Below are 13,293 nucleotides of genomic sequence, written 5' to 3' on the forward strand. Positions count from 1 at the left end.
TCTCGTCCAGGGGTGCCGGAGTGTGGCTCTTGCCGTCACCGGCCCCCTCATCCAGGGGCGCCGGAGCATCACTCTCGCCTTTGCTGGCCCCCTCGTCCAGGAGCGCTGGAGCGTCGCTCTCGCTGTTGCCGGCTCCCTTGTCCAGGGGCGCCAGATCGTCACTTTTGCCGTCTCCGCCCCCCTCATCCTTTCGCCGTCTGCGCCCCCCCTCATCCTTTCGCCGTCTCCGCCCCCTCATCCTTTCGCCGTCTCCGTCCCCCTCATCCTTTCGCCGTCTCCGCCCCCCTCGTCCAGGGGCGCCGGAGCGTCGCTCTCGCCATCGCTGGTCCCCTCATCAAGGAGCGTCGCTCTCGCCGTCCCCCTCGTCCAGGGGCACCGGAGCGCCATTCTCGCCGTTCCCCTCGTCCAGGGGCACCGGAGCGCCATTCTCGCCGTTCCCCTCGTCCAGGGGCACCGTAGTGTCGCTCTAGCCGTCGCCAGCCCCCTCGTACAGGGTTGCCGGAGCGCCGCTCACACCGGCCCCCTCATCCAGGGACGCCAGAGCGTTGCCGCCGCTTCCAGGCGGGCAAGAGCTGGGCAGGCAAGAGCTGGGCGGGCAGGAGCTGGGCGGGCAGGAGCTGGGCGGGCAGGAGCTGGGTGGGCAGGGGCTGGGAGGGCAGGGGATGGGCGGGCAGGGGCTAGGCGGGCAGGGGCTGGGCAGGCAGGGATTGGGCAGGCAGGGGCTGGGCGGGCAGGGGCTAGGCGGGCAGGGGCTAGGCGGGCAGGGGCTAGGCAGACAAGAATGAGGCAGACAGGAACGAGGCAGACAGGAATGAGGCAGACAGGAACGAGGCAGACAGGAACGAGGCAGACAGGAACGAGGCAGACAGCAACTAGGCAGACAGCAACTAGGCAGACAGCAACTAGGCAGACAGCAACTAGGCAGACAGCAACTAGGCAGACAGCAACTAGGTAGAAAGGAACTAGGCAGACAGGAACTAGGCAGACAGCCACTACGCAGACAGCCACTAGGCAGACAGCCACTAGGCAGACAGCAACTAGGCAGACAGCAACTAGGCAGAAAGGAATTAGGCAGACAGCAACTAGGCAGAAAGGAATTAGGCAGACAGCAACTAGACAGACAGCAACTCTGGCAGACAGGAAAGGCAGGCCAGCCGGCACCGGAAGCCTGGTTCGTTGCTTCGGCACGTGTATTTGGGAAGCTTGGAACGGCGTGGTCAGGTGAGGCATCTGGACAGGTGTGGTCGGGCGAGGAGCTTGGACGGGCAAGGTCGGGCGAGGAGATTGGACGAGCGAGGTCGAGCGAGGAACTTGGTCAGGGGCTTGAGTGTCCAGGCCCTCCTTTTGCTTCGCCCTTGCGAGAACTCCCACGGGATGTAAAACAGCTTGATGCTAACAGCTACTAGCTTGATATCTCGAGTACAAAGTTTCTCATTCACCGTGATATGCCCCCGGCTTCACCCTTTTCTATTAATAAAAAAAGCTAGTCCCCCATCTGTCCTCCTACCGCTCTCCTCAGATTTTCTGTCCGCCCTCACCAGATTAAAACTATCCAGAGAGATGAGTGAGTCGGGTATTAATTAATTCACCCAGGTCTCCGTGAGCCACATAATAAAAGACTCCCGATACTCCTGTTGCAGCCTGGTTAGGTCTTCCATCTTATTGGGGAGGGGTTGATGTTCCCCATAATAATACATGATCTGAAGTGTTGCTTCTTACTTTCGTCCAGCTCTGCACCCCTTTCTCTTTGTCTTTAACTCTGCAGGGATTTCCAGAAGCATCCAGGTTTTGCGTAGCACTAACAGCTGAATGGGTCCAAACATTTCCAGAACAAGCAGAAAGAAACTAAACTAATAGAACAAAGACTGCCTCTCACACACAAAGGTGGAGTCGAGTCGAAGTTGTAAAAACATTAAAGTATAAAGTACAAAATAAAGTAAAAAGTAAAGTATTAAGAAATAATTTTAAAAAGATAGAAAAGTTGTAACAACAGAAAACGAGTAAGAACGGACGGAGCTACTGCCACCAGCTGCCGCTTGAGCGGCGCCATTTTGCTTATCTACATAGGGGCAATTTAGAGTGTTGAACCAGACGACCCTGCATTTTTGGGGGATTTGGGAGGAAACGAGGACTGGGGGAAAATCCACGCAAAATAGCCCATTAGTTGGAGGTGCACTTTATACTCGTATACACGTTGCGCCTTATAGTGTGGAGGATATGGTACATTTTTATTTTTATCAGGAAACTTTAGTTTCAATTAGTAATTTGCATCAAGATTCTATCCACGTGAATCAAATAAATGGGGAAAAAAGCATTTTTTTTCTATTTTCTTTACACCAACCTTACATTGCCAAAAGTTGAAGTCCACGGAACCCAAACATTTTTTGGTTCAGGTAACATAAAAATAAGTAATATTTTTGTATAATAATCTCTAATAATAATTTCTTTATCTTAGTACTTCAAAATGTTTAATAAACCGCAAAATGCTATGCTTTTGTATTGTTGAGGATTTGTGTCATGTATTTGAACTACAGGCACCCCCCCCCCCCCCCCCCCACCAGTCTACCTTGTGTTTACCGGAACCCACTAAAGAGGGGTGGCGAGAGGTGGGATTTGACCTTTGCAGAGGAGGCTTTGGATGTCTCTTGCATGGCCAATGTCCCTGGTTGACAAAAGGAAAGTCAAACTGAACATGCGCGCTTAAACACACACACACACAAACACATGCACGCACACGTACACACTACAACATAGGGGATGAGTTTGGAACTCTTTACCTTGGCCTGTCGCCTTCTGTTGCTGCCCTTTCTCATGAAAATGTCAACCCATCCCTCTTTCTCTCTGTGTTCTACTTTCTTGCCTTGCTCACACAAGACTTCTTGAGCCAAACAGAAGAGAAACGATGTACACTACAAAAAGCATATAGCTCCTCACATTTGACCGATTACGGTTTATAATCTTAGCAGTATCCATGTGACCTGTGGGAGAGGGAAGATAAATCGTTTTTGGTGTGCCTGACATCAGATATGAGCTGTGTATATACTGCTGAGTTCCTTTTACTGCCCAATGTAATGAAGTTATGACTACATTCTTGATTGCCAATATGCCACTATGCCACTATTTACACCTTGGTCACATCATGGTCAATAAGGTTTATTCTCATGAGGTTTAACAATTTAATGAAGTCTGATGTAGCTCACTCAATAACCACTGTGAATTTGAAGCTTTAATTTAGAAGTCCCTGCCTTTATCTCATTAGTTTTATTGAAAGTCAACAATAAACAAATTCTACCCTTCAGTCTAAGTAGTCAGTTACTCGTCATACGGGAAAATTTACCACACGTTGGGATTGTCAGTGGTAGCGTGTGTTCACTGTGAAGTGCCAAAATATTTTTATCATTCAATCAAATTCTCCCCAAACATTCGCAGATAAAAGGACAATTAACCTAACTTCATAATCCAGCTAAAATATATATTTTCAACTCCAAATTCTTCTTCACACTTTTCATACAAGCTTCAACAATGACAAATCAAAGGAAAAATAATCAATCAATTCTTAGTGGTACTCATCAAAACCTCAGATTAAACTGCTGAACATTAGCACTACCCATATAATTTGTCATCAGCAATTGGCCTTCCAATTTATTCAAATTTCCTGTAAATATTTGGTGTCATTCAAAAGTTTATCAGTGTGGGATTTACAAATTAGATGCTGTGTTGCTTTGGCAGCAACTGATCACTTGAGTTTTCCTAGGGAGCACACGGCAAAAACCTTGCTTAACATCAGTGCAGTGCATGTCAGTTTCAATAAAAATCAATCTTTGAACCATAAAAGCAGATGAATATTTTAAAGCATCAGCCCCAGCCACTCAGGATACAAAGGATCAAGGTAATATATGATGAAACATGTTGCTACATTTGTATTTGCATTTTTGAAATTAAACCCACATGCCCGCACAAAAGCACAACACTGAGAAATTTCCATGTCGGTTCTACTCAACATGAGGGGGTGTTTGTTGTTGTGGCTGACTGATCCAATCAATAACAGCGGATATAGCATGCAATAACGAATAGATTGACTCATTGGTGACAATTTAAAGTCACGGTGAAACTCAGTGCACCTAAAACAACATTTGAAGAAATGATTTTCATTACAGAGTGCAAAAGTTGTCTTTTTCGGAGGGGCTTTTTTTAAGGAAAGCTGCTGTATGTGGCAGCACACAATACAACAGGTAGTCTTTCATGGAAAATTTTAACTTGATACACTATTTCAAAATAAATAAATGACAAATTATTCCGTAAATCCATTAGTGATGTCCATTGCAAGCAAGAATCCTAAATGAGATCGCAATTATGTTTTGTTATCTTTTCAGGACTTTAAACAAGATTTGGGTCTCAATGTAATTTTATTATAAAAATCATGAGGTAGGACCACGCTGTCTGGAACAAAAATTGGGGGAAGAAATTCATCAGATTCATTAGTATAATTGAGAATACCTTCGACATCATGAAGTCAAACAAAGCGGAAGTTCCAAAAACTAATTTCAGGGAGAAATCCTGGGAAGTTTTATCCCAGTCGCGGCTATCAGTGAGCCACTACCAATATGAGGGAGACTCCCAGAATATCTGAGATTGGCTAGAAACGTTCACATGTTACAGTGCTAATCCTAGTGTACACTGAAAACGGTTTATTTGTCAAAGCTACTCTGTGGATATGAAACTCATACCTGTGCAAATTATGTTGATGGGCACAGATTAGTGAAGTGAGGGTGAAATCAAATATTGCTAGCAATTTTTAAAACTTTAATCAAGGAATATTTGATCAATCTACCTTTTCTTTGGTCGATAACTGTGTAGTGTCTGGTCTTGTACGAATGGTGAAAGGAGATGCAAGTCTCAGTAGGATCCCTTGGAATGAAGGCTCCATCTTCGGCGATACAATCTCAAAACAGTCGCCGAACCAGAGAATGCGATGTGACTCGATACGAGTCTGCCTCCTCAATCCCTCGCCAAGCTGCAGAAGTTCCATCCCGGGGCCCAGAACAAGGTGAAACGGAAAGGCGCGGCAAAATGTGGCCAGGCCAATGCGTAAATCACCGGGGTTGGTTGAGACTGAGAATGAGGCCTTTTGGGGACATACAGGGGCATCGTTTAGGATGGAGTACGATTGACAGATTTCCTGAATTTGGAAGGATACACATACTGTAGGAGCAGTGGTTGGGAATATTGAGGGGGGAGAGGGAGAGGAGGAAGGGGAGGCAGATGGGGATCCAGTTGGAGTTGGTGTAGTGGAATCACCATAGCTGTGACATGCATCTTCTTTAGGCAATAAAGGAGTGAGAGGGGACACTTCTTCTACTTCCACCTCTGAATGAAAGATTCGTCTCGAGACTGCTTTAATGAGTCCTGGCATGACCAATCCTACCACAGGGGCAGGGTTAAAACAATGGAGGAGTAACAGCTTTCCACGGCCATCTTGTGCACCTTGCTCTCCGGCTTTATTAGATTTTTTCCAGCCCTTTTCTTCCTCGTGGGGATCCTTACACTGGAAGGAAGGGCTTTCCGATGAGGCACGGCGACCGGTGGAAGTGCGTATGTGTTCCAAAATAGCGTCAAAGCCATTAAAAAAGTCATGGAGATTGCTACCAACAGCCCGGAGCACACGTTCGTTTTCTTCAAAGCATAGGCTAAAAAACTCCTCGCCAAAGTGCTCACGCAGCTCAAAGAATGGTACTCCTAAAAATAGAGGTGAAACAAATCACAACATAAATTGGTTATTTAGAAACATGCCTCTAAATTTGCAGGATCTAACATTGAATGAGAATATGGAGTATACAGGGGCTTTTTGTCCACTCATGCAAAACTTTATTTGGAATAAATAAAATAAAATCAATCAAGCATAGAAATTTCTCAACATGATCAAATCTTAATAAAGATATATACATATAATAACTTGATAATTTGGACTAAATAAAATGTCCTTGAGAACTTCTTAACAATATAAAATCAATAAGAAAATAAATGCAAAGTGCAACGTGAAGAGCAGATGTAAACATTCATTCATTTTCCGTACTTCTTATTTTCAAAAGGTTTGGAGGGGGTGCTGGAGCTAAATGCACTCAAACAACATTTCTTGTGCAGCTGTATTAAATTCTACAGGGGCACACATTGCACTTTTGTAAACAAATTTACCTAATTACTTTATTTTTCAACAAATGGACTAATGTTGAGTCTCAAATGAAAGGGAAGTATCAACAAAAGAACAAAGAATAGTTTGCACATGCAGGTTTGATCTTGGGCGGTTTCTAATAAAAGCAAGAGAAGGAAATAAAACACGTGTCTCATATAAACTATATACAGCGTTCCCTCGGTCATCGCGGTTAATGGGGACTGGGACCACCCGCGATAAGGGAATTTCCGCGAAGTAGGGATGCCCCTTCAAAAATGCTTAATTTTATTTTAATTTAAAAAAAATCTTTTTTTTACCCCCCTGTATACAGTACACCATATAAAATACGGGTAGAGAGAGTGAAATTAAAAAAAAAGTTAAATATGTTGTCTCAATGTAATATTTGTATTTTTTTTCCCCAAAAAAAACGCGAAGCTCAAAGTCCGCGGTGGCTGAACCGCGAAGTAGCGAGGGAACACTGTAGTATGCCAAACAATCCTCTTCTGAAGCAATATACGCACATACAGGTCTTACCTAATATAGTGGCCAGGTACTGTAGAATTTGAAGAACATCCTCTTCTGAACCAGAATTTTCTAGAAATGGACACTTCTCATCTTTGCTTTCCTTTTTTAGGTCCTCCTTACCAGAATCTGGACACCTATGAGTAACCCAGAAACAAGCAAAGACTATATAACTGACCGAACTGTATAAATGTGCCAAACCTTTTGTAAGAATGGTTTGCATATCCTTTGCAATAATCAACAGGGCTGTGCATAATAACCCAGAAAAGTCTTGATTGTTGATGATGAGTAATGGATTCTTGATGAATGAGCAAATGGTGAGCACAGCTCCAAATCAGCCAAAGAGACATTCTTTCAATGAAAATATTTTTTTATTTTTTTATTTACTTACTGTATGAGAGAAAATCTCTAAGCAATACACCAAACCATCACCTTGGACTAATTCAGACATGCAAGCCATATATGGCAGAAAAACGGTAAATCTCATCTATAAATTGAACGAGGTGTACGTACAACAGGCAAAAGAAGACCGGCATTGAAGCATGTAGACAGCAAGTGACATAAAAAACAAATTAAGAATAGAGAGAACACAGAATGACGTACCTTATCTCCTGTTGCCTGTAAAACTTCAGAGTCTTTTGCAAAGCCTCTTGAACAGTCTGTGTCTGTAAGGAATTTAAAAAACGAATGAATTTATGAAGGAGTCATATGCTTGCTTATGCATTCCGTTTTGATGCTCCTCTAACTTTCAAAGTGTTTACAAAAATAACATCAGGATTATAAATTACAACAGGAAGATAACATATGAAAAGCCATGGTTGATTTGAGAGTACCGTATTTTCACGACTATAAGGCGCACTTAAAAGTCTTAATTTTTTTCCAAAATAGACAGTGCGCCTTATAATCCAGTGCGCCTTACATATGGAAAAAACAGAAAACCAAAAACGAAAAACCACCACTGTCGGATATTAAAAAAACACACGCCTGAACTAAAACAATACTGTTAAATATGCAGATGCCATCTTAGTTTACAAAATCTTCCATCATATAGCCCCCCCCCCCCCCCACTGTAAGATTTTATACAAAAAAATCCAAAACATCAACAATGGCTGGCTCTAGAGGTGACTGTGTAGTGAGTGCTTCATACCTGGAAGTCAATAGCAATTACCGTATTTTCATGACTATAAGGCGCACTTAAAAGTCTTAAATTTCCTCCAAAATAGACATTACACCTTATAATACAGTGCACCTTATAATACAGTGCGCCTTATAATACAGTGCGCCTTATATATGGAAAAATGTCATTCATTGAGGGTGCGCCTTATAATGCGGTGCGCCTTATAGTCGTGAAAATACGGTAGTAGGTTTAGGGGTTTCCACCATTCATTTAATCTTGAATTGGTACAGCTCATTTGGGGAACATTTTATTAAGAGGAGTGATGTAAAAAATGAATCACTAAGATGCGGTTGCAAAAGGGATAACGCCCAAATGTGAACAAGCCTCTATTCAGGCCCTATTTCTCACGTTTTTTTCTTTAGTCCAAAGTTTTAACCATATTTCTTCACATAAACGCTCGCTCAAGGGGCCGACATCTTACCTAAAGATGAACCCTGCGGACACTCTTCCTTGTTTTACTGCTCACGTGACTTCCTTTTTGAATTTGTTTACATGCAGGCAACACCCTTTTGGAATGTGCAATCCAGCAGATGATGTGTTCGATTCATACAGAATCTCAGAAATACCACATGAAGATTTTACCCTTCAAAGTAACACATTTGTACCTCTTATTAAAATCATGAATATTGATGTGAAAACTTGTGAATCAGGAGGCATGTCATGCGAGGGAAATTCTAAAATTCAACAATTTTCAGGCAATTTTAAGGGTACGGCTTAAATACGGAGGTGGCTAATATGCGAGAAAATACGTTAGATAGATGATAGGTAAATATTGTTATCAGTTGCTCTGATTGATAGTTGGGTACATATTTGAGTCTATGATGTGTGTATCCCTTGCACAATTTGGAGACAATATTTTGGTACCAACATTCATTTTCTGAACCGCTTATCCAGACAAGGGTCACGGGGTTGCTGGATCCTATCACGGCGGACTTCAGGCACCAGGCAGGGGACACCCTGAATTGGTGGCCCACCAATCGTAGGGCATGAGGAGACGGTCAACCTTTCATGCTTCCACTCATACCTCGGGGCAATTGAGAGTATTCAACCAGCCAGCCTACCATGCATGATTTTGGAATGTGGGAGGAAACCAGAGTACTCAGAGAAAACCCACACACAACCAGGGAGAACATGCAAACTCCACAAAGGAGGACTGGCCTGCAATCAAACCTAGGGCCCCAGAACTGTGAGGCTAACGCGCTAACCACTCGGGCGCCAGGCCTTCTGTGGTGCCAACATTTATTCCTTTTCTGAACCGGTTTATCCTCACAAGGGTGGTGGGGTGGGCTTGAGCCTATCCCAGATTACTTTCTTTTGGAGGCAGGAGACATCCTGAATCGGTGGCCAGCCAATTGCAGGGCTGGCACGAATGAAGCTATAAATATTGTTACATATTGTTGAAAACATCATGTACAACATAATTTATAAACTATATTCGTATAGTGGAAAGCTGGCTGTGTCTCACTCACTTAAAACGTGTAAAATGTACTGTATTTTCACGACTATATGGCGCACCGCATTTAAATGCGCAGTGTCAGTAACGAGTGCTATTCCTGTATTTGATACACAGGACGCACCACATTTAAAGGCGCAGCCAGGCATGGCAAGACATACACCAGCTTAAACATACGGACACGCTAAAAACACATTTTTAAAAAGGCAACGGAAGCAAAACTGAGTTCGGTTGCCTCAGTGCAAATGAGACACGTCGGGGGGGCCCTGTGCTCAACAAAGAAATATTGCACTCCCCACTTTTCTTGAAAATGTCTATGCTCATCACTGAGCTTTCTCCTCATGGCAGGCTTTGAAACAGACATCTCTGGGGCTGTAATATGTTTCCACTTGGAATGAGTTTCTGGTTGAACTTTTAATTTTCAGTCGTGCGGGTCTGTGGCGCATGTGCAATTTCGCTCTCCGATTGTATCGGATTACGGCAATGTTAACGCACTTACTGTTAAGTTTCAGTTTCACTCGCGGAGATGGCTACATACACAGACACAAGCTGGATCACGGATCATAGTGCCTCATTCAGTTCTATGCAGAGAGCAGCAGAGGACTGTGCACGCCGAGCAGAGTGATCGGCTTCGCGGCTTCTCCTCTGCCCAGCTGATTGGAGGAATGAATGAGTGAGTGAGCAAGGCACTGGACAGCCCGACCAATGTCCCGCCCTCCAGAGCCGTACACCTCACCGTGATTGGTTCATTCAGCTCTGAACAGTGTCATTCATATCGATCTTGCGGGCCGCAAGAACATTAATCTTTCATATTAAGACGGGGGCCGCAAATTATCGTCCCGGGGGCGCAGTTAGCCCGCGGGCCGTGAGTTTGAGACCATTGATTTAGCCATTTTACAATGTAGTCACGTCATCATCATCCACAAATCCATCAAAGTCCTCATTTTCTGTGTCCGAATTGAACAATTGTCCAAATGAGTCATCAAAAATGCCTGTTTGCCTCTCTCCATTGTCAACGTCACTGTAATTGCAAGCAGACACGTTCGTCCAGGCGGCCACAATCCATTCGCAAATAGTAGCTAGCGTAATTAGACCGGCGCTGCCTGCCACCCTTCGTAAAGCTGTGTTGATGCCGATGTCCAGCGGTTTTCAAGCATCTGTTGTTAGTGCCTTTGACAACAGTGCAAGCAGACACGTTTGTCCGGAAATAGTGCCATAACTAGCCAGGCGCTTTAGTTAAGCCTCCGGGAATGACGGCAAGCTCAGAGTTCATTTTCGTGATTTGGTTTTTCCCTGCTGCTTCAGGGGTCCTTAGAAACCAAACCAAAATTGTTTTGCAATAAACACATGCCCACACTATATACAGGTACTATGTAAGGCATGCCTTTAGCGTCCACTTTCTTTCTATATAAGAAGCTTGTAGGCTTTATAGTCGTGAAAATACGGTAGTTGGAAAGATGGTTGCCACTAAATTGAGTGGGTGTGTATCAAGGAAGTGTGCAGGTACTTAAATAATGAGTTGCATTTCAACATCACAACATCACTAAAATCATATTCCCCTATTTGTTAGCAGTATTAAAAGGTATTGCAATCAATTGACCAAACAGTATAGGCGTCAAAATTAAAACGGCAGACATATTTGTAATTATGTACACAATCCAGTATGGCAGTGGGAAAAAAATATATCAGACGAACTATATCAGTCCCTCACCATTTTTTTTAAATATACTTTTGCAAAATTATGAAACCAAGCTTGAGTTTTTTTTACATAATTGGAAAAGTTAGTTTATTTTAAGCTGATACTGAGGCCTTAGTCAAAGTGAATTAGGCTAAACATTGATCACATTAGACCAAATGTTTACATTGAGTAAAAAAGTGTAACTGATTTGTGAATATAAGCGGGTTTATTTTTTTACATTTAGAGACAATTACTATCTGTCTATGGCAAGGTTTGGGCAAAATTTTCGGCCCAGGGGCCACATTGACTTTAAAAATTTGACAGATCGGCCTGGTCAGCACAAGATACGATACATATAAAAAACTGCATCCGCTAACAGTACATATGAAACATAAACTGAAAAAAAGGACTACAGTATTAACATACTCATCACTCATCATTAAAGTAAAAAATATAAAGTACCAAGTAAAGTAAAAAGGAATGTATTAAGACATATGAAAATGTAATTTTAAAAAAGATAGAGGGGCTGTATAACACGAAAAACAAATAACAGTGGCTTCGGCGTGACAGCGGCATCTTGGGAAGAAAAAAAAAAACATTATTTGGACAACGTCGGCGGGCCGGATTAAAAAGCCTAAAAGGCCGTATGTGGCCCACGGGCCGTAGTTTGCCCATGTCCGGTCTATGGTATTGTGCATATGTGACAAAAAATACTGAATGTTTATAGAAGCCTGTAAATACACTGATCAAACAGCATATCATATTTGGATGTTAAGAGGATTACATGCACAACACAATCTCAACTTCATTATAACCCAACAAACTCTACCATAAATGCCTGAGGAACAGATAGGATACAGAACCTTATTTCTGCAATCTCATCCAATGTGCAGCAATTCGTCTAAGTAACCGCTAATCACTTATGGCTAGATGCATGTATTTGTGTATTTTTCCTCACAGCTAGCCTATTTTACACATCTGACAGAGTAGCCCTGAGAGGGCAGATCCGATGTGATTATGTGTGATGCGGCTCAAATGCAAGGCTACAGTGACAATACTAGAACACAGTGTGCCAGCTGGAGAGGTCATTCAGAGGCCTCCACCCACTACAGACATTTACAGGAGTGATTTGAGCATGTATGCGGGTGCGTGTGTGTGGAGGAAACCAGCTTAGACAGAACGAAGCAGAGTTAAAGTAAAACCATAGGGCAGTAAAGAAGGAAAAAAACAATGTTTTTTAGTTAGCTGTTTGAGGAAAACACATACACAGATTTTATTGATAATCAGGTGTGGTTAATTTATCTCCTGGCATCAACAACAAACAACAACCAAAAATACATCAAATGCATGTGATGGCTGGGACCTGAGAGCTATTACAGAAAAAATAATTAATAGTGATTTAAAATTTCTCCCCTGTACCTGCCTGCACGTAAAAAAATTAAATTTAGTTCTCATACTCTTGACTCCACGTCATTCACAGGAGAGAAGATAAAGGTTTCAGCTACGTAAGTATTCATAAACAGTCCATATACTGTATGGAACATCGCCATTTAGTCTTAGTGACAATTGCAATATCTCCTTACTCATTAGATGACATCTAACTTAGCTAGACATCTAACAGTGGTGTGCCATCAGGGCCTTCAAGGCCTTCTCTGCTGGCCTAAGAAATATCTGAATCACAGACTGATGTTAATTATATTTTGTCAATGAATACTTATTTTACTTAAATTACACATTTTCTGTTTGCTTCCTTTCATTGCTTTTCCCCCTGGTTGCACTGCATCCAGATGTGTGTTATCATATTGAAGCATTTAACCAATCACATTTCAGCCATTATTTGTTGCCAGGGCCAGAAATCTGCCTAAAGGCCTTCACAATCAGTTCTGCGGGTTCCGCTGCATTAAACAAGCGTAGATAAGACTGTTGCTTTAACCAATCAGATTTCGAGTTGGCAACCCCACAATGCCTTGGCGCAAGCGTAGGGATGGGTCATTGCCTTCTCACTGGCATAGGTATACGTCATCGCTTTCACTAATTTTGATTGGCTGGGGATAGAGTAGGCGGGCCAAAGCTACCAAACTGTATCTGGAGCGAGCTGCACAAGCAAATATATTGTTGCGTTGATTTAAAGGCATTTTCAAGACGGACATTTCAGGAGAAAAAAGCTGGATGTCATTAAGAAAGGTTGGACAACTCCAAAGCAAGCAAATCTGTCACTACCGGCAACGAACAGTTAAAGCACTAAATCGAATAAAAACGTATGCCAGAGATACAACAGGACAGGCTCGACTTTC

At 42.9% G+C, this 13,293-nt stretch overlaps 1 protein-coding gene across 1 annotated transcript in view; it reads right to left on the bottom strand.

Moving 5' to 3' along the window:
* Positions 1-13,293, bottom strand: part of gucy1a2 (guanylate cyclase 1, soluble, alpha 2) — a 44,852-nt gene that overhangs the window by 17,916 nt on the left and 13,643 nt on the right. The window contains exons 2-4 of the mRNA XM_077722387.1: positions 7,295-7,356; positions 6,704-6,828; positions 4,832-5,736 (exon numbers count right to left, since the gene is read on the bottom strand). Coding sequence (XP_077578513.1) covers positions 4,832-5,736; positions 6,704-6,828; positions 7,295-7,356 — 1,092 coding nt within the window. The remainder of the gene's footprint in view (positions 1-4,831; positions 5,737-6,703; positions 6,829-7,294; positions 7,357-13,293) is intronic.

The sequence above is a fragment of the Stigmatopora nigra genome, chromosome 8, assembly GCF_051989575.1.
Source record: "Stigmatopora nigra isolate UIUO_SnigA chromosome 8, RoL_Snig_1.1, whole genome shotgun sequence".
Taxonomy (NCBI): Eukaryota; Metazoa; Chordata; class Actinopteri; order Syngnathiformes; family Syngnathidae; genus Stigmatopora; species Stigmatopora nigra.